The 22,779-nt window shown below is 38.4% G+C and overlaps 1 protein-coding gene across 1 annotated transcript in view; it reads right to left on the bottom strand.

The window, feature by feature from the left end:
* RXFP1 (relaxin family peptide receptor 1) overlaps nt 1-18,549 on the bottom strand; it is a 54,818-nt gene extending 36,269 nt beyond the window's left edge. Inside the window, exon 1 of the mRNA XM_059845665.1 lies at nt 18,462-18,549. Coding sequence (XP_059701648.1) covers nt 18,462-18,549 — 88 coding nt within the window. The remainder of the gene's footprint in view (nt 1-18,461) is intronic.
* Nucleotides 18,550-22,779: the final 4,230 nt, after the last annotated feature.

The raw sequence follows: 22,779 nt of genomic DNA, 5'->3' as shown, positions 1-22,779 counted from the left end.
AATTGAAAATAATTTCCTTTAGCCAAAAAAATTAAGGACAGATGTTTATCAATAAATTAGTGTCCCTCAAGCAACAATCATTCACCTCATCTAGATAACCAGCATTCTGAATTTCAATACATAAGGACAGTAGCTAGAGATCACTATAAGGAAATTAATTTCTGACTTACTGCTTTCAGCAAGTTAATCCAGTCAGCCATGCATAAAGTAAGCAAAAGTGAAACACTGACTAGTGAAAACTAAATTATTTAAATTGCAAACAACAGACATTTGTAATATTTCTCTTAAGTTTCCATAAACAAAAGGCAGATTTAAGTGACTTCATGACACAATGTCATATACAGGAGGAAGTTTGTGTACATGTGCACTCATGCATGGAAGCAAAAAGAAATCCAACAGATCAGGCAGAAAGTACTTGTAGCAAAGCTTTAAGAGAAAGTACTTGTAGCAAAGCTGCAATGAGAAAGGGGAATGAAACTAGAAAGGCAATGAACATGGAAATTACTTGCTGATATTCAGATTGTAGGAACATATTATTTTGCAAAAGAGCAGAACAGAAAAGAATTACCTGGGTATCATTAACTTGTCCTCAGGGCAGAAACAACCTAAAAGATCATAACCAATTGCCTAACTTTTCTTCTGTCTGAAAGGACAATCCTGTCTTCCATTTTTTTCCTGTGAAGTATCTCTACTCTCACCCCCACCCCAAAACAGAGGTTATAGCTAAGTTATGCAATTTATTCCAACTTTGGTATGTTCTTGGGATGGGGGGAAAAAACCCCCACAAAACCCCAACAACGCGGTAGAATGAGTGTCTTGCAGTGCTGATGACAGAAAAATGGGTTTGAGAAGAGCCAGCCCAAACAGTCTGAGGAAAAGAACCTGAAGGGTGGCAGTGGGAGATTCTGCTCTCTCTTTCTCTCCCTTGTTTTGCTCTCTAGTCTCTTATTTTGCTGCAGAGGCTCTAGAACTAAGCAAGCTGGACATCAGCCACAATTTCAGATTCCACTATTTTTCCTCTTCTCCCAAGTAACACAATCTCAAGTAAGTCTTTAAAAAATAATCTCACTTATGCTTTTTCTAAGACTCCAGACAGAGAAAAAGTGTTTTGGGAGCCCTAATGCTGTATTTGAAATATGAAACATAACCTGGTTTTTTTTCTCTTTTTCTTTTTTTCTCCCTTTATTGTGGTTTTAGTAAAGACTAAAAGGATTGTAATAATAGTTCTTACAATGGAACTAAGCCAGCATAATTTAAAGTGAAGCTCTGAAGCACACTCAAGATTAATCTTGTAACAATGAAAATACATTATTTCTTGGTCAGCCGGAGACAGGACTGTCTGATATATTTTATTAATTCACATACCTTTGTTACTAGGAACCATTTATAATTATTAAGAATTTAAATTTAATATAGAACTACAAGTTCAGATTTGGCTGTGCCCTGTGCCCTATGAGATTCCACCCTCCTGAAGTATTATAAAATATGGAACGCTTTGTTGTTCTGTTTTGAAGTTAAATATGTTAGCAAATCTGTTTTCTAAGACCTCACAGAACTATTTTGGGAAAAATCAATTTGCATAATGTGCTTAAATAAATACATTATTGTTGGATTCTGACTCATTAATCTTTGCTTCGATTTAAATATCACAAGTTTTCCAATCTCTGCTGTATTCCACTATGAGTACACATAACTCACCACTAAAAGTTGTGACACTCCAGTTAAGTGCATAAAACAGAAATTATCTCAAGTTAATAGGATTCCTGACCTTCGTGAAGTGAATAATGTTAGCTGGTTAAACCACAGAACTGGGGACTCATCTAGGTTGGAAAAGGCCTCTGAGACCATGTCATCCAGCTGTTTGGACCCCATGACCAGAGACATCTGACTAATTTTTCCTTATGCAGGCTGTATCAAAATGTGCATGCAGATTAAGAGCAACAGATCTTTACAATACATCTTGTAGATTTTATGCATTTATTAATGGACATAAAGAAATCTCACGTTAGCAGCACATATTTGGAAGTTTGGATATCCAAAATAGAAAATATAACAAGAAACAACATTCAGAAGTGTGGCTCTAGTTTGGATGCACTTTGGCTAAGCAATATTTTTGTGTGGATTGCTGTGGATTTAACCTTTACATAGTCTATAGTTCCTCCTTCTCTTCATTTCATGCCACTTCATCTAACCTAAAAGAGGATGGTGCCTGCTCCTGACACTGTGCTTTCTCATTGCCAGCAGTGAGAGCCTGCTCTGGGGAGCCAATCTAGAAACCAAGAAACCAATCTAGCTAAATGATGGTGTGAAAGCAGTGAATATGCAAATGAAAGATTTAAAAAGAAAAAATGAAAATTTAACCCAATAGTGATAGTACAGAAAGATGTACAAGGTGTTTGATTTTTGCTAAACCAATTTAAGAAAAAGAAAGACCTCATGTGACATTTAAGTCTTAGGGGTGTAAAAAAACCATCTATTTAATACCTGTTTCTGATATGTTTTTGGAAAAAGTAGAAAGTGGCTGTACTATTTCTGCATGGTGCTGAGAATCCATACTGAAGAAAAAGCAGGATTTATAAATGTTTGCAGTGTTACTTGATTACTAGAAAAGAATTTGTGTCCGAAAATCAATGTCTATGATTTCTAGGTAAGACTATGTAACAGTTGATTCACACGTTTTACATGGAATTGGAGTCAAAACAGTGAGGTCAAGAAGCCTATTTTTATGGTGGATGGGTCCTCTTGAATAAAACTTCTAAAAATGCAGATTATCTCTGTCAACTGTATTGCTATTAAGTACTCCAGACTAATCAAGGCATTCAATCATGTGGCTTTTAAATTCAATAATTTTGTCATTTTCTTCCCCATAGGAACAAATTTTGGCTTAACTATGATGTGGGCAGTTTCATCAAGGGATTCTGCTCTTAGCCTACTCCAAAGAAGAGCTGCTCTATTCCTATCTAATTAAAAAAACAAAACAAAAGAAAATTTAAAAAAACAGGGCAAAAATAGATTTCTAAGTTTAAAAATACCACTTCTACCCTTCTAAGCACTACCCTATGTTGAGCATAACATGGACAATCAGGTCTGTGATGGGAAAAGTCTCTTCTCCCAGGTCGAGCCAGTTATTTCTTTTGCAGAACAGAGGAGAAAGAGGTAATGCTCACCTGCTTTGACAGATCTGTGCATGCCTTTGAGCCTCAGTGACTGCACAGTCTCTCCACTCCCAGTGCCATATTGACACTTGCTTTTCTCTGGAGGAAGCGCTGACTTGACTGAGACAAACCATTTTGACCAAATAAAGCCTTGGGGTTGATGCAGAACAGCTGGGTGGAACACAACGAGCTGTGCTACAGAGGACTGGGTGATTTAACATCCTCTCTGGATAAGCTCTGCTCAGTCACCTCACATGCCCAGATCCCCCAGGATCAGGGTCACTGCTGCTGGGCTCTCCCTCCCACTGCCAGCTCACCCTCACACCAGGACAGGAATTCAGCCTGTGCTCCCAGGGCTGCATCTCCCCACCAGGCCACAGCTGGTGGCTCCTAGCTCAATCCCTTGTTTTCCCATCAGTTTCTCTTCCTGGTGTTTTGTCTTGCCCTGTCACACCAGTCAGCTGCATGCTGGATCCCTCATGAGCCTTGGGGGAGACACAGCAGGGAGTGAGCACAAGACTCTGCAATTCTTCTTTGCTTATACACAGCCACTTCGTGTGCCACATCCATTATTAGCAACATATAATCCACACCTGAATTCAAACTCAAGATCTTTATATTTCATACATTTCTGATAACACACCTCCATATATTACTAAAGGCATTTAATCCATGCTTTGATTAGTTTTCTAGTGTATTACTGGCATCTTGCTCTTTAGTCTACAGTTTAACCTCTTAGAAGCTACACTATTCAATTCCTAATTAGTTCCTCATACTGCTACAATAATTAGACTCCCCACTTTTAAGTCTTCAGAGATGACTTAGATTACAGTTTAGAATATGATGTTATTGCCCAGATGGGGAGCTGAGACATTAACATATGTATGGCAAGGGTTTCTGCTAATTTGAGGTTTTTACTTTCTGAATCAGTCAGTTTCACAGAGTACTTAGAGCACAGCTTTTATGGATGTCAGTGGCAGCCATGCAATGAACACTGCCACATCAGGATGATCAAACCAAAAACCCCAGAAAATCTGCTATATAATTATTATGAATTTGTAAGGCTTTTAGAGCAAAACACAGGAAAAGTTTTCCACAGCAGAGTTCAGTTGCTTTCATGAAATGGCCTTCATTTAGTAATCCCCAGCCTCATCCGCATTTTATCTTAATCTTCTACAGCAAATGAAGGAGGGATCACACAGGCAGCATAATTTACCATAATTTTTGATTCATCCTTTTAATGCAGTTCATAAAGCGTGTTTTTTTGTGGAGTTACAGCGGGAAGAAAATTCAGTCTGGGCCCATAGCACAAATTAAGGTTGTATCTCTTGCCTAAATTCCTAAGCACTGAGTTTACAAAATTAGTAACTTTCTCTGACAGAGGTAACATTTACTATTAGAAGAGGAAATCAGTTTTCCTCCAGCATTCTGTAACTGGACACCAGGCTGCATCACTAGTTCAGATCCTTTAGCTCTCCAGACCACCTTTGTTTTTTGAGAGGGTAGAGTGATCTGACAGCGCTGATTACCAGCCTCTGAGCAGAGGTGCTACTCAGGAGGAGACATTTTGAAAGAAGTCAGGAAGTCACAGGACAACCTTGGGCTTTGTAGTACAGAGTTCACCCTACCAAGCACAGCTTCTTTTTCTGCTCAGGCTCAACCCACTTGCTTCACTCCCATCCTTTTTTGTCTGCTTCCCATCATCTCATCCCCTTCTTTCTGTACTGAATCTGTGCTCTGATCTCACCATACTCTGACTTCATTCTTCAGATGCTCACTCCCTTCCCTCAGAACTCCCTGTCCTTCTACTTTAATTAACTTTCTGATCCCTGCTGGCTCCCACTCTCACATCCCTTTCCTCAGTCTCTACTTTCCTGGACTAATAGTCCTCCTGATTTCCCTTTTTCCCTTTCTAAGCAGCATTAGTCTTTTCCCTCAACTCTCTGTTCCATTGTCCCATCTACCTGTCCCTTTTGTCTCTGCTTTTGTTGTCCTTTTCCAGTCCTTCCCAATACATTGTCACCCCCTCAGTCTTTCAGACACAACAATTATGACCTCCTGATCCTCTCAGCTCCCTGCGCCTCCCAGCCTTGCACCAGCCATTTCAAAGTCTGATGTGATGGCTTCAAAGTCATGGCACTCAAGAGAAAGCTCATGCTGAGATGGCTGGTGGCAGATGCTCTGGTCTCTAGCATCAAGTGACATCTATTAGAAAAGGTTATTTTTAATTTTCTGCAACCAGGCTTGAGCAGCCTCATCAGCTCTAGTGGGGTGGCCTGTCAGAGGATTGTCTCTCAGCACAGTGATATTGTACAGGGATACCTCAAAAGAACTGTTTCAGAAAATGTTTTGCTTAATACAAGATTATCCAAATTGATCAATGTGGGGAAATTACCAATTCCTCAAATTCAGAAAAAATTTTGGAAAAATTTTGCTTGTCTTCTTGCTCGAGGTCCACAGATTGCACATAAAATTTCAGAACAGGTGGAGTTGCTATAAACAGTCAATACAGGTTTTCAACTTGGGTACTCCTGGGGCTGTTAACAAAGAGATGAAAACATTCATGCCCTAGCAGCAGTTGAAGGATTTAACTTTCACAGCTTCATTTTACCATTGTGTAGATTTTAACCTACCCTCTAACTGATACTAGAGTAAATTTTCCTCAGGAAATCTAGCTTGAATCCCCAATTTTCTGTAAATATACTGATTTTCATGTTATGCACGTGTTGATTCACAAGATGCACATTGTTCTTCTAACTACAGGAAAGCCAGACAGAATAATGCCCAAGTTAAACAGACATAACCAGTTAAAGACATAACCAAATATTGTTATTACACAATGATTATTTGAGCTTGTGCAAAGGCTGAACTAATTTCACTTTCCTATTTACAAATCTGGAAGGAATCTTAAAATATGTTACAAACTATGTAAACAGGAGCACAATCATAAACTTGCAATTTTCTGAAGGATTCAGGATTGTCTCTTTCCCACATTTGACAGAAAGCATTTGGTATAAAAGATCTTGGCCTTGAAAACAGCTGTCACCTGCATGAAGTACCAGAACAAGTAATGAGATTCAGATGGTTTAAAGAAAGTTGTCCTTGGCATTTTAAAGTGAGGGTAAAGGATGGATAAAACATGAGGGGAGAACAGAAGGAGGAGGCTAAAGGAGCTGGAGGTAGAAGCAGAAATAGGATTGGAAGCATCAGGTAGAGGCACAGAGCATAAAGGGTTAAAATTGTAAGAGTTGTAATTGTTTTTCACAAGGAGCCTGCCAAATCCCTTTGGAACTCACTTTGAATACTTTTCAATACTAATGCTCTTCTGTTTTGCTTAATGATTGATAAATGAATTGTTTGAGATCCTGTCGCTTAGCCAAGGTCCAGGAGGATAAAGAAGCTTTTGTCCCCAGAAAGGCAATCCAAGGCACTCTGGAGGCACAACCTGCACTACAGTACTTGCAGCAGTTACAGCTGAGTGTTTTGCTAAGAGAAAAGATGCAGCAGCAGCCAGAGCAATGCCAGCCACACACCTGAAGTGGCCTGCTAGCTTTGCAAGGGGGGTGACCTACCCAGGCAGAAGTTCATCCTGGCTACGCATCCAGTGCTGCCAGCTCCACAGCTGGAGTCTGAATTTACTTATCTCCATGTTATAATCACTGCTGTTGTGTGGAGAAAAACCATGATACAGATGCTGCTTTGTTTTCACAGACAGCTCTACCTGGGACAGTGTATTCCACTTGGGAAGATACTCACGTGGTTGCCAGTACGTATAAAGCTCGATTGCTTGAATTAATTTGATTATTTAGATTTTGGAGGGAAAGGTTTTTCATACATAAAAGAAAAGATTTAATGAAGAATCTCAAGGAGGAGATTAAAAATTTTTGAATGGAAAACTAAAGGGGCACAGCCTGAATGGATCTGGGTAAATCAAACTAGTAGCTTTTGTACAATATATACTCCTTATTTTACTTTTTAAAGAATTAGAAGGACACGTGACTTTGTAGAAATTAAAAAACCCCACCAGAACCAAACATAAAGACCTCCACAACAAAACACAGCTGAACTTGCAGCCATCCACTGAAAAAGAAAAAAAGAAAGAAAAAAAAGGAAAAAAATTCCAATTTCTAAGGACAGCCATACTTACTCCAGGAATGTTTAATACCAGCTACTGTAACAGGTTGAGCAGAGCTGATGTCTATTGAGCAGATGAAATCAGCCTGCTTGTAGGAGTGGTTATAATTTGCATTGCTGACTAAAACTCTGAAAGGCAGTGGAGCTGTGAACTGTGCACTGAGCAAGGTGAGATGTGTCAGTAACAGGAGCTAATTTTGGTGCAAAACAGATAACTAACAGGTGCCAGAGACTCCAGCATGAATGTGCTTCAATCTATGAGTTCACTCCTCGCTTTAACAAATCTAGATGAGCCATGAGGTTTTCTTATATTACACTATACATGATGTATAAACCTAAAAAGGTGCTGGCCATCATACCTAGCAGGCTTGCAGTCATTTACAGTCCTCATCTGCTATGCTATTTTTCAGTGTGCTTTAATACATTCCAATATGTTTGATAAACTCCATAGCAGAGATTAATTTAACAGCAGAAATTATAGCAACAATTTGCACATATTTTATGAATGTTTCTATGTTTTAATGTTTTGGCATAGAAAACAGTTATGTGAAAGGCTTAATTTATTGAAAACACTTAGCCTTTATTCTGCATAACTGGAAGTGCTACTTTAAATATTGAATTATAGCTCACGGAAAATGCAGGTGCATCTGAAACCAGACCTTGCTCACAGGTGTCATACTACATTATTATTGCTGCTTTCTTAATTCCAAATACATTAATATCACTGTTTTTTTCATGCATGCAGCTTGCAATTATGTATTCATCTAAACCATTCAGGAACTGCTTAGAGTTTTTCCATTGATTTTAACTGAGTTTTGCCACTAGAAAAATAGCTGTGTATGGAGCTCTATTTCCCAAACTCCTTGTGGGGGCAATACCCCTTACAAATCTTATCTTCAGCAGCATTCTATCAACATATGAACCCAAAATTATTTCATTTAAAAACAGGAAAGAGAACAAGCTGTTGCACAATACAAAAGATGACAGAATTCAACCTTTTGCTCCTACTATTTTAACAAAACTCTTCATATTATAAAGAGTAGATATTTTCATCTACACAATTAGTGAAACACTATTTTAGTATTGGCATTGCACAATAGAAAGCAATTAATAATCATTACAACTAAAGAAAATTATAATCATTAGGAACTTCCAGCACCAGCAGCTTCACGGGGACAGCTTTACCAAGTCATAGGAAGCACTTAAAAACAGGGTACTCAAATGAAATGAAGAAAACACAGCTAAAGTAAGCAGTATGTCTGGTGTAACTCCCATCACGTTGAAGTGATTTGCATCTGAAGGAAAACTAAAATTGAGTTCAGTCTCCCTCTTGCACGTTATACTGCCTATCATGGTAAAAATTCCCATTACCTGAACATATTCTGCTCTCTGAGAACTACCTATTGCAGTAGCACTTGCACAGTGTCACTTCAAACTACTGAACTGAGTCTAAAATGTGGGTTTTGTGGCATCTGAGTTAAGTCAGTTCTGCAGGTACCCTCAATAAATATTTACAGCAAGTATTTATGCAATGTTTAAGCTCTTTCTCATTTTTAAATTTCAGCTCATAACTATTAATAGTAACACTCAAGGCATTAAGTGCAAAACACATCTGATCCTTACATGTAGCTAGTAACCTTGAGAGACTGCATTACACTTCGATTCTATTGAAAAATAATTAACATAAGGAAATGTAAAATAACACGAGATGCCACGTTTTCTAAAAGAAATCCGCTCCTGGAGTTTATCAGCTCTCTGCTTTGCAATGCTCAAAACAAGAAAGGAAGCCAGGCACACTTACCCTTGGTACCAATAAGCAAGAGTATGTAGAAGCAGCAGTTGGGTGTCATATCTGTCCTTCAGGGATTCAATGAATAAAGTCAGTGAATGCTGTCCTTCAAACGGCACCAGCCGGAGTGCTGCAGGCACAGTCTGCCTCTGAGAGCCCTCAGCAGTGTGTGAGGAGAGCTCCCTTCTCTCCCTGCCTTCCTCCCTACTCGCCTCTGCTCTAGGTCTCCCTCTCTCCCCCTCTCTGGCACACAGGCACATCCAAGTTTCCAGGATCACTCTCAGGCTCTGCCTTACAGGCTGGGATGTGCTCTGTGGCAGGCAAAGGCTGGGCTGTGTGCATGGACACGGCTCTGCCCCAAGCCAAGCTGCTGCTGCTGCACCAAACACAGCCAGGTCCCCAGAGCTGTCATCAATAGTCCAATCGTTCTTCCTTCTCTTTTTTCCCTCTTCTTAAAATTGCAGTGCTGCAAGATGTCTGAGAAACACAGTTTTATTCAGTCAAATCTGTTTGAAACCAAATGTTTTCTGTAGTTTAGATAAAAACTGGAGGTTTTTCAACTAAGGGGAAGTGAAATTTATAAATACAGTCCCTTTGTAGCAATCCAGACACTTGATGAAATATAGAAAAATGCACAATGTAATTTATTTCCAATATCAGCATGTCACTGCTTTTACACTCTAACCACCCTTCATGGCTACTGCTAAGGAAAACAATCTGAAAGAACAAAGGGGAGTGTTCAAAAACACATTCTTTATGAGGAAAAGTTTTTTCACAGGTTTTTGTCTTACTTGAACACTTTGAGACATTCCTATCTGGGCCTTGATTTTACTGTCACCAGTAGATCATGGTATTCCCCATTACATAAACAGTCACAACAGTTAAAATCTGTTTTATGATGTGAAGGCTAACATTTAGCAGCGCAGCAAGACATGCTTCAAAACAAGTTGGGCAGTTGAGATGAACTTGAGAGAGGAGTTAAATTTTATGTGGACTCAAAGAGTTTCAGACTTTAAGGTTTTTTTTTTTTTTTTTTTTTTTTCAAAAAAACCAGCTTGTCAGGCTAGCAATGGTCAGAAAGCACTGGTAACCTGTGAGCAGTTATGTCAGGTACTGAAGGAAAAGAGCTTCTCTGACTAAGGAAATATGTTCATATGAGAACACATCCACAAAATGGTGAATTTAGAAAATTAGAAAAACCTTCATCACAGTTGAAATCTAAGTCCACGTTGTTGCTATGGCAAAGTTGTCTACAAAATAGGAATTATGAACTGCCAACCTCTTGATTTCTGATATAAAAGAATATAGAACAGAGAGGGGTTTACAAAAAGGTTGTTGTCTATGGAACCCTCAAGAAATTCTTTGACATCTACTATAAAAACCATCACCAGTAATAGCCAATGTACAGGCAAAAATGGATCAAAAGGATTAGACAACTACAAAATATTTCTTTTATAAGGTGGGGACTAGCTTTTGAGCATATCAGTTAAGATCTCACTTGCTTCAAACAACTGCTTAAGAGTTAATCTAACTCCTATATACTCTAGGGCGAATGTCTCAGCTGAAAACTCTTCCAAGGTGATAAAATAGAAGAAACTGAACCAAGAAAGTTAATAAAAAGTGAAATACTCTTTCAATGACTAGTAAAATCAAAGCTTTACCTCTTCAGTGCAGGATGAGACAGAAATTACATTCTAAATAAAGGATTTTCTTTCTTGTATAGGTTCTTCTGTAGCTTTCTGCTCCTGATCTAGTCATAATTACTTGAGATGTGTCAGAACCATACACGTGTTTGGAATAGATCCTTTCACCCGATAATGTAATAAATCAAGCAAGATGCTTCTTTGAAAAGCAGTCTGACCTGCTACAAAAGTTGAAGATATTCTACCTCAGAGTAAACAGGGAAAACCCCCAATGTGGTACATACCACTCACACATGTTTTCTGAAGCTCAGCCCCAGTGGGAGTTGTCACTTTTCAGCCTTCCTCTTTTTTAAGGACCTTCAGCAAGGATACTCATTAAAGTTAATTTTGCTGCAAATAAACACTTGCTCTATGGAAAATCCACGGAGCTCTTCCCTCTTCTAAACTTCTTACACATTCATAATGTCACACCAGAAGCAGCAGCAGCTTCCAGCCCATTCTCAGAACAATTGTATTTAAATCAAGAAGCTAGGGTTACAAACACGGGCATTGCTGAACTGTGGAATGCAGAGCAGGAAAAGGAGGCAAGACCAGCTTTTGAAAAGTAGTTTGGCCTACCTTAGTTGAATTCCTTTTTCCTTCTTATTAGAAACATGTCTGTATTAGAAAGGCAATAAGTGTTTCCCTCCTGTAAAAATGTAAAAAGTGATGGCATGTCAGCATTTAAGAACTCTTTTCAAGAATGCAATAGGCTTGATAGCCTAATTCCTTACACAGCAAAGAAATAAATCAGCAGAATGGCATGTTTTTCAAACAGCTTTGAGAAGACATTAGACTTCATTGGCATAGTCAGTATTTGCTTTTATTCCTACTTACAGGAGTTCTAAAATGAAAATTCAGTCTAAAGAATATCTAAACTGAAGGAACTTAATTGTCACATCTGTGGGGGACAGCCCTCTCCAAACATTCAGCAAACATTGTGCCACTAAATCACAAACTATCAGAATACATTAATGTTTTATTAAATCCAAATAATTGCCATTTGCTATCAAGAAGAGTCACCTCACGTGTCTATGACAAAGTGTTCACAATCAAATTTTGAACTAAGAATTAAATAACTGCAATTATTAGACACTTTCAAACAGGTTGCTAGTGAAGTTCCAGCACCTTGTAGTACTTTTTCTATTGTTCACATTAGGTACTAGGTAGAAGGAACTTCACAGAAGTAAAGAAATCACAGCTGCATGAATCACCATTGTAATTTTCATTATTAAAAATAAAAATACACTAAGCTGTAAATCTGCTACAAAGGAAATAAGTTAGAATTCCTTTTCAGCTTGAAGAAAAGAGGTTTTCTTATCTGCAGGCTGCAGCTACTCCTTTGAAGATTAACAAACACTGTACACAAAACTGGCTCAATGATACAACTGATAAGCTTCAAGCAGATGCGGTACAGGCAGGAGAAAAGTTGTATCTCGAAGTTTTAGCCTACATGAGGCAGATAGATTCAGCCAAAATCTAACTGTTGCCATGCTTCTCCAAGTAGTGAGTAGTAGGGATCTCACTGCATGGATATACTGCTGCTCTTTCCTAATTCTGGAATTTTCCTTGGTTTAATCAGGAATGCTTTCAAAGATGATTTATGTCATGCATCAAATCGAAGACCCACAAGACAATTGCTATGCCAGTGGTGGATTTATTTCTGAGAATTGCTCATTCGGCAAAGCAAATTTTCAGCTGAAAATGCTGATTAGCTTGTCAGCTGTTTTGCTGTGTTTCTAGTGAAGCACAAAAAAGTGCAGGATGAAGTACTGAAAGTGAAACTGGGCCCATGTTGCCATCTGCAGTCATGAAAATTATGTAGTTCATACTTAGAAATGACAGCCCCAGAAGTGACCCTCTTGTTTTCTCAGCCACTTGATGACCAAAATCTAGGTTTTGTATTATGGCTGTGTGAATAACTAATGGACAGATAAGGCTTCAGAACAGAGCATTTAAAATCGAAATCCTTCATTATGTCCATCAATCCTACAATGCAAAAGATTTAGCTGTGAAAATGAACATAATTGGTTTAATTATATTTAATTTACACTGCATTCAAAGCTCTGTCAGTGTACTTTGCAGACAATACAACTGAGAATAAGACATCTGTATTTTACAGGGCAACTCTTACCTTCAGAGGATATATTCCTCATTTAACAGCCACATCCAGCTTCCCTGAGTTCAGAGCAAAGCAAACTAAAGGACCTCTTAAGAGAAGCACAAGAATATCAGAGCTCAGAAAGATAGAAAAGACCTCATTTACAGCAGCTCTTTCCAAACTTTAAGCTGTACTACAGTACCTTTATCTATCTCTCTATCTCATACACTTGTGCCTCAAGCAGTGCTGTAAAAATGGACTACTTTTTTTGTAAAGATTACTCTTCCCATTTCACAATTACAGAGATTTAATAGGGTCTACCTCTCAAAACCCAAAGAGCCTGGGACACCTGACCTAATGGGCCAGGCTAACTGTGCAGGCACCTCTGCTGGAGGACCTCCTGACTTCTCACTTCCTTCTCCAGACCCTTTTTATCAGCACAGCTGCAGCTGAGCTGGGATTACTGACACTTGCATTGGAGAAAGGGGAGAGATATTCCTCTGTTGAAAAAACTGAGCTAGATATTCTCACCTGGAGGGCTTTTTCTTCAGTGGAAATGTATATCCACCAAAAGCCTTAAAACAGAAATCAGTTCTGCCAAGTTATTTTAAGCTAAGGATATTGTACAAAATTTGCCTCTAGTGGCAGGTCCCAGCTGCAGGGTGATCATAACTCCCTTGCTAGTTCTCAGGCTGCAGCTACAGAGGGCAACACGGACATTGGGTTTCACTTTTCCACAAGAAACAGGCAGACAGAGGAGGAGACATTACTGGATGACTGTTTTCCCCTTACATGTCTTTTCTTTGTGGATGGGACAGTATATTGCCTGAAGACAATGGTGTACAAGCAGCAGTAATTTAGCTCTGAGCTCACTGAAACACTTCCCTCTCTTCTGCAAAAGTACCCTCAGCCACAGGGCACTTTGGTGACCCTGCCCAGCTGTCCTTCTACAGCTGCTCTGGAAGAAGGCCACAGGCAGAGCAAACTTGATCATCTCCTCCCTCATTCCCCAGTTTTCTCCAGCTGTTTCTTCCAACTGGGTGTTTTGACATAATCAAATAAAACTTCACCAGCGTGCCTGACTCAAAGCTGCTGCTGAAATGTTGAAAGTACATTTCTAAAAACAACCAAACATGTACGTGTAAGCTTTGCTAATGATATCTCCTCCCAACCAGCCATTTCCAGTCTTTTGGTTGATTAAAAATTGTAACAGTATTTTTTTGACTGTGTATGATTACAGGTATGATATTAATGGCTTTGGTAAATCATTATACCATTTGGGAACATTATAGGAACTGCCTATGACTGAAAGATGCAAGATTAACTGTATATTGATTTTTCAAGATGACTCTTTCCAAGTTGCCTCCATCCTTCACATTTGAGGCAGTGCAATTTTTGTTTTACAGCACTTAAGATTCCAGAAGAAAGGGCAGACCTCCCAAGTATGAATAGCTGAATATCAAAAGTGCAAAGTTCATAAAATGTTCATTAGGAATTTATTTACACATGTGAACATGAGATGGTACCAGACATAAACATTGACAATGAAGACCCACTTTGATAAAATGTACTCTAAAGAGATACAGTACTTAAAGTTTTGAGAACAGAAGGTCTTTCAGTAACTCAGCTATGAAACCTTTGTGTTAGAGAATTATCAAAGTCAACTTTGAAGTCAGAAAGAAGTTGATGTGTGGCAGCAGAAAGGCAGTATATTTGGGTTATCACCCAGATTAAGAAATTATCCTCAGAGCCTTCTGAATTAAGAAATTAACCTAGAGCCTTCTGAACTGTTTACACTTTGCTTACTCATCAATGCCTTTACATGTGAATCCACAATGCTCCCTCTAAGGAAACAGCTGAATTGAGGAAATATTTAACCTAAAATCAAGAAAAGGAACAACTAGACATGTAGGACAAACATATGTTGAAGATAACACCCCCCTCCCCTGCTCCCCCTCCAAAAAAACCCCAAAAAAACCCCAATAACATCTCCCAAAACTCAAAAGAAGCGAGGACGAAAAGGATGAAAGTTACAGTATGAGGAAGCAGGGCTTATTAGAGAGCAAATATGTAATATAAGAAGACACTATCAAAAGTTGGAGTCACTGAAATGAAGAATGCATTTGAGTCATTCAGTGTAAGACTATCCATTTCCACAGCTTGCCACTGCACTGTTGTGAAGAAAATAAATTCTCTAACATGAGCCCACATTTTGGGAAGCAGGTATGGTTTCCAATCCAATGCCTTTATATGCCTTAATTTAAAATTCTAGTTTTGTATTTTCAAAACAGCCTGCAAATAAGCCAACCAAACAAAAAAAACCCCAGAGACAGCAGAAGGGAGCTGTGAAATTCAGAAATCCCAAGGTCATTGCTACGAAATGACAAGTGATCAGTATCATAACATTCTCCTAATGCTGGCAAATATTTAGGACCTAAATTCACTGGGGCTTTGAGTTCATTGTTTGGGGTACTATTTAGATTGTTCTTTTGCACAGATACACATTGGATACAATGAGCATAAAAGCATAACATCTATCTGTGTCTAATATTGCAGGTTTTGAGAAGTATGAAATGAAAATTCCTTGAAAGAGTTAGCAAGGATGTTGGGTTTGGGAACAGCTGATACCCTGCAATGAAAGAGCTTAAATTAGCAGAGTTTTTTTTTTTATTTAGGTGAGTCTTGCTTTCTTTCCTTCAAATAAAGTGTGCATGAAAAAAAAGAATCAATATTTCTGTGAGCAGCTTGAACTAAAATGAGAATTGATTTCAATATTAAGCATAGAGTTCTAAAGCCCTGGGATAATACAAGTAGAAAAAACCTTTTCAAAGTAAACATGCAGAATGTATGGTTAAACCATAGGAAGCTACAACCTATGTTTTTCTATATTTTGTTTTGAAACATAGCAGAAGTTTACAGGTTTGCAAGACTAAGTAACAGTTTTACATTTCAAGTAAAAATCTTTGATGTTTTTGCCAAGTGTCTGGCTGACTAGCGCTATAAAAATAATTTTTTTCCCCATTGATGTTATTTATTTCCAATATTCTTGAATTTTCTAATATCTTTGAGAATATAAAGTATAATCTAATGAAGAGTAAGATAACATCAAAGAATGCATTTAGCCTAGCTTTGTATTTTATCCCAGGATGATTTTTAGGTTAATTATAGGAAATAATTTTGTAATAGGGATAATAAAACAAAAATTCTAGACAAGTTCTTGAGCAGCTAGAATTGTAGTGGCACACTCTATTTTGTGCCCTCTTTCTGGCTGAGTCTGGGATTATTTTTTGTTCAGGAAAGTAGATTCGCCAAAAGAAACAGCTCATTCTGTTACCCTTGATCCCTTGTATACTCCTCTCAGACATGAGAGCATTGAATGAAATTTTTCTCACCTGGCTCAAAAGCCTTAAACACTGGGCTCTGACTTGAAAGGAGGCACCACAATCAGCACTGCTTGGTGCTGACACACGCTCATATTAGAGGAAACAGCAGGGCCCATCATTATGTTTTGTGTGGAGTTTGACTCCATTTTGTCCTACAGGTGTGCTCTGAAATTGTCTTCGGAGGGCTCAGGCAGATGAATACCTAGTTTCTGCATTCTGTTGAAGTAAAGTGAAATAAAACTTGCAGATAATGAACTGTATCTCCAGTGGCCTGAAAGCAGCAATTTAGCAATGAATTTTACTTATATAAATGCTCTGGGATTTCAAAAAGCTGATACAGTTTTTAGCCTTTATTGCTTGCTTAAAAGATGTGGTGTATATCTAAAGGTCTTGATCTCACACAATTTAATGCATGTGTGTTGATTATCTACACTTCGAGCCATCAGCTGTAATCGTCTGATCTCCGAGGAAAATCAGATAGAATAAATAAGAATTATTAATAATAAAATAATAAATAATAACTATTATTACTTTTCTGAATTTATAATTGCCCAAAATGTTAAAACAAATAAATAGGAACTAATAGATAGAATCTGAGAAGCAACAATTTTTATATTTCTCATGCTTTATGCAGGCATCATTCAAATGCCTAGTAATGCTGTCTTCCTCTAGGTCTCTATTTCTCTATAAATATATGAAGCCTTTGAATTTTATATTATAAAAGATGAATCAATAACTGTGTGCTGAATTCGTTTTAGCTTAAATGGTTGCATTCCAATAGTAGAGAATATAATCCAAAAGCCCAGAGCAGAAGGTGTTTTGCATACAGCACATCCACACCGAGCACAGCTGGAGGTACTCTGGTGTGCTTACACAACAAGGTGGGAAATTTGCACCTTTGTAAAGAAGCATTTGTAACCTGCAGCCTAAACCCATGGTGGGAATCCATGCAGCATCTACCTGGTTTTAAAATCAGATAGCCAGATTTTAATACTGCTGCAACTAATAACAGTCATACTTTGAGCCATCTGCTGGTTCTCTTTCTGTAGAATCCCTTTCACTGACAAGTGTTATTGGTCAAATCCCTCCTAGGGCATCTCACCATCAAACAAGATATTAGTCTGGGTAATTTTTACTAAAAGTAAGCAAGGCACAAGATTTTCTTCAGGTGTTTTCTTCATGGCTGGATCACAGAAGCCATGGCAAATCAAGGTGAGGTGGGCAATTTTCCAGACATTTTTAAAATTTTTTTTTTTTTTTGGGTTTTTTTTTGCTTTAAATCAGTTTGGTTTTGCTTTAAATCAGTTTGGTGTTTCTTTTGGCATAAGATTTCCATTTTGGTCACGTGGTTTTAGCTGTGTGTTACTGCATGCATTTTAAAAATGTTGCATCTTGGCTGCAATGATGCCCAAATTTTTCCTTTGGGGAAAACTTTCCTCTCCTGTTTATGTCCTCAGGAGATGAAATAAAAAATACCACAAAATCCTTTGACAAACTGCCACCTTTAGGCAGTCATTATTCCCTGCATGCTTATTGCATGTACATGATTTTTAATTTCTTCTTTATAGCATCCACATGTGGTTTAACAAACCCTCAAATGGTCTGAAACTTGTGACATGTTTGGACAAAATACAGCTGTGGGAAAGCTTTGGCTCGAAAAGTTGGTGCAGTACAAAAAAATAAAAATAGCAGGCTTCAAAAAGCAGACCTCATAAATCAGAGGTTTCATAGGTGAAGTCTTCTGGGATGCTGATCTAAAAAAAGCTCCTGAGGAAATCTGGCAGTTCCCTAGCAATGCAGTATTTAGAACTAAAGTGTAAACAATACTATTCTGGGGGGAAGAGAGGTAGAGTAGTGAAAAAATCAGATAGGTTCAACCAGTATTTTTTAATTCTCTAATGCAGCAAAGAGCTATACTGGAAATTCAAATGAAATCAGATTCTTGAAAATGATCTGTACTTACAAAGGTATAGATCAGGCATGCTGGCCAAAATCAAATAACCAAAGGACAAAACCAAGGTGCAAAACCAAGGTGTCCCTTAGCAAGGGACATCAAGAGGAACAAGAAATTGCTGGACACGTAATTTAAAAGAAAGGACAAAATTGGGCTATAAATGTCCTGTGAAGGCTCTGGTGTAATAGCATTTAAGAGCTTTTAATGCTCTTTATCTGGATGTTTTCTCTCAAAACTTCTGGATGATCAGCTGGCCAACATACGAGCAACAAATGGAGGCAAGTAGGTAAATAACATTTTGGGATACATGTAAACAAGTCCAACATCTTTCTGCTGCTTTGGCCCAATCATCTTCACCCTAGAGTGCCTCAAACATCTGGCTAAGTCAATTACAGAGTTTATTGATTATCTTTGCACACAGTCAGGTACATGAATAGTTGACCTACTTTCCTGACAGTTTCTATAAATTTAAATTAGTGAAAAGGGAAGTTAAAAACTAGGAAAAAATGCTGAGAACATGCTAAAATATAATACAATATATTTAGTGAGTTTCTTGCTCTACTTTCTCAAAATAGAGTTCAAAAGGTAACTTGATTGTAGGTTATAAGCACTTTCCTGCAGAGTTACTTCTGCTGGGTACTAATAGGATATTTTATATAGCAGAGAAAGATGTAATATGAAGCAGCAATGAGGAGCTGAAAGGCAGATAAGCACAAACAAGAAATGATGCATGACTTTCTAATAATGGGGATAGCTAGTCAGTAGAATAAATGACCAGAGGAAACACTATATAAACCATGCTTTACATAAATATATTTTGGGCTCATTTGGGGGAAATTTCTGTAGCATTAGGTGTGCTATATTCCTTCCCTCTTCCCTTCAGCTATTGTTTGAAGTCTTAAAACTTATAAAATTCTTCTCATTTATCCACATGGCCAAAAATGACATAAGTACACTTTCCATTTGGAACCATGATGGCACACAGAAGCCCTAGGCTACATCCCAGAACAGAGAATATAAATTTATTAATTATTGCCTTCTCAGAATTTGAATACTTTGCTTTTTTGGATTATAGTGAGTTTATAAAAGCCAGAAATGTCATTTTTAATGTAAACTTATGTTGTTAGTGGCACAGCAAACACTGAAATGCAGAATTGTATCCATTCACAGGTGCTGCACAGATGCCACTGAGAATTTGGGAAAACTCTGCTGCTTTATTTTAAAGACTGAAAACATCATAATACTTCCCCCAAAAACCACGGGTTTTTCAGTTTGGAATTTAAAAGTCCTTTTCAACAAAAGTCCAACTCAGTACATGAAACTGCAAGCAAAAGTTTAGCACAGCCCACCTAGCAACTTTGTGGGTATTGCTACTCAATAGCTCAAAAGTTGTCAATTAAAAGTGTGAACAAGAGATGAAGAAAAGATAAGGGCATCTTCAGGTGTGAATGTGCAATATATTTGGAACCAGCAGGCAAGGCTGGTGTAAAAATAGAACAGATTTAATCAAGTCAAAATAGAGCTATTGAAAGTTTACTTTGAAGCAGAATTTGCCATGATAAGAGCTCTGATAATGGAGCCTATTAACCAGACCACTGAGGTAGAAAGAAGTCTTTTTTCCCTTGTATATACCTCAAAGACTTAAATATAAACGTTTTGCTATGCAGCTTGATGAAGGTGTTACTGAACACCAGCAAAGCTTGTAACTTCATGGGAGTGGCTCCTTCCCTTGGGAACAGTCAACAAACCCTGTTTGTTTCAGCTCTGTATTGCATCTTTTGCTATTGCAGCTTTTCCTAAGACAAACCAGCAGCAATAGTCAGATCAGTCAGGTTTTGTTTCTCTTCCTCATCCAAAGTTTTGAGACTGAAACCAAAGGAAGTCCAAGTCAAGCAGTACTTATTTCATTTATTTTATGCTTGGGATTTTTTTCTCCCCACTTTAATAGCACCAAATAGACAGGTGCTATTTGCACAATATTTAATTCCTTCGTAAGCTGGCAGGGCAATTTTTACTTGAACACCACACAACAAAGATCAGCAGGTTTGAAAACCCTTTATGCAAATAGAGGAACTGAGTTACTTGTCTTTGGTCCTGTAAAAGACCTTTGTAAATGCTTAACTACCTATAAGGGATATTGAAGACGTCCAGTCTATTAGTGCTGCACCACTCTTACCCCTGTTCAAAGCCATTAGTATTTCCCTGGGACACAGATTAAGAGCTACATATAGAAGAAAAAGTAATGCTTTTCCATCAGTCTCCACCATTTAATTTTGTTGAGATTCCACTTTTGTGTATAATTAAAAAAACCTCAGCAAATCTTGGGGATTATAGATGTGCTTTTCATAAATCGATCTATTGGTAAGTAGGAAATTTGAATGCAATTGCCAGTACAACCTCTCTTTCCATTTATGTGAAGGCTAGAGTTTTCTCAAAACACTGCATTACACTAATAAGCAGTTTCAAACAGTCAATGCAAGCCAATTAAATGTGACTCCACATCTCTAGACAACAAGCAGAGAGTTACATCGAAGTTGAAATTTTATTCAGCAAGGACACGTGCCCCTCTTCCACGTGGCCTATAAAATTAACTGGGTGCAATATGCCCCATGCAGATTGGCAGTTCCCTCTCTGTAGGGGCACAATAAAATACAATCAGCAGGCACTTAGAAAGCTCCAAAGCGTGATAGAACAACGCACTTTGCCATATTTCCAGATTGGCAAAACTGCACGTGACATAGGAGCTGATCATTCAAGACCTCCCCATGTGGTGTGGCCAGTGATTATGTGCTGCAAATCCCATTTCCTCTGCCAGCCTGAGACTCCCTTATGGCTAGGACAAGGACACTGGAAGATGCAGCACGCCACGGGCACAGAGGAAAACATTTACCATTTTTTATGTGCTCTGTTTCCTCACACTTCCACTGCTGTGTGCTGTCCAGTGATTTTCATAAAAGCTCATGGATTTCCATGGCATGTGCATGAAGCTGCTCCCAAATGCAGCCACTGTGTTGGTTGGTCCTGTTAGGGGGGCATGGAGTCGGCTGATGTGTGCCACCTCAAACAGAGCCAGGCCTTCCCCTCCCACCAGGGGAATAAACACGAGTTTTTTATTTGCTTGCAGCAGCAAAACTGACCTGTGCACAGCTCTGAGGCTGCTAAGCCTCGTGTGGTTTCCTAATTGGGTTTATCTAGTGGGTCACAGAGGGTGAGTATTCCTGATCTGTGAGATCACAGGACAGCCATTAGGCTTGCCTTAATAAAGAGCTGCCACTTTATATGTGGAGTTGAAGTAGAAATCCCTACTTTCAGCATTCCTTTGTATGTTTAATGTCAGCATCCCTGCCACCTATTCAGTTGGTAAATTCCCTGAACAATGGGCACCAAAAACTGGGCTGCTCTCACATGACACTTCTGAAGAGATCTCAGGCTTTGTCATAAAGACTCTGCACACCAGCACTGCCTCTGAAGCTCATATGTGGCCCTCCCGTAGCTTCTTGACTAAGGCCATCAAGGGATGCTCATGTGCTCTGTAATGACTGAGAGAGCAACTCTTAGAGGGGTTCCTATCACTTGTGCAGAGACTAGAGCTGAAACTGAGTCACAGAATCCTCACTGGGCTCTACATCCTTTTTCTTTTTTAGAGAGTAAAGGTACTGGATCAATTTAGATGTTTCATCCAGGCAATTTGATTAGAAAACAAACACAGATGAGTCAAAAAAATGTGGGTTGCAGGCTTCCTAGTGTCCCTGATTACTCATGTACAGAAACAATGAGAAGATTGCTTCTTTGTACTGCCTTGTATCACCAGCTCCTCCTCTCTCAAAAAAAAAAAAAAAACAAACCCCAAAAAAACCTAATTAATGAAACAGAAGAACCTAATTAATATATTCTACATTTGGGCATCTAGTGTAGATGTCTGCAATAGGAAGCTCATGTTCCTGTGTTTCCAGTGAAACTTACAAGGATTATTTTAAATTTCACCATTCTATTGGAAAGCTCTACTGCCAGGAGGGAGCTGTGATAGGGTACTTGGAGTTAGCCTCTGTATATGCACTCCCAGAAATTCTAAACAGCCATTTTAGAATGCTGGGGACTGCTGAAGACTGAGGTTTACATTTTTACTCATAGTCACCAAATATTCTTGCTTGCATCCTGTTTTAAGTCTACCAGATTGCTTTCAATTTGGCTTGAGATCATCTGTTTGTTGAAAACAACCATCTCAGCATTCCTGTGATGTTTCTCCTTTTTTGCTCCTCTCCACTTATGGCCTCATTTATTACATGCCACGTGTATTTTTCTAGAGATAGAATTGCTTTTTAGCAAGCATTGCAGTCTCCTTGTGTTGGAAACCATACAAGCTCTTCCCCAGAATTAAGTTTAAATCAAGTATATTGCTTAAAAAAGATCAATTGAGTTAACTTTGAAGTTCTTTTTAAAATACATATTGAGTAGTATAAGTTATTAGAGTTTAGGCTCTAAAATATTTGGGCGCACGTAATTATTTTAACGGCAAGTAATAAAAGAATTAAAGAGTAGCGCTGCAGTAGTTTATATTTTCTTTTTAAGAGTAATTGGTTT

The sequence above is a fragment of the Haemorhous mexicanus genome, chromosome 4 (assembly GCF_027477595.1).
Source record: "Haemorhous mexicanus isolate bHaeMex1 chromosome 4, bHaeMex1.pri, whole genome shotgun sequence".
Classification (NCBI taxonomy): domain Eukaryota; kingdom Metazoa; phylum Chordata; class Aves; order Passeriformes; family Fringillidae; genus Haemorhous; species Haemorhous mexicanus.
Note: the sequence above shows the minus strand (reverse complement) of the source record. Positions and strands in the feature narration are given on the sequence as shown.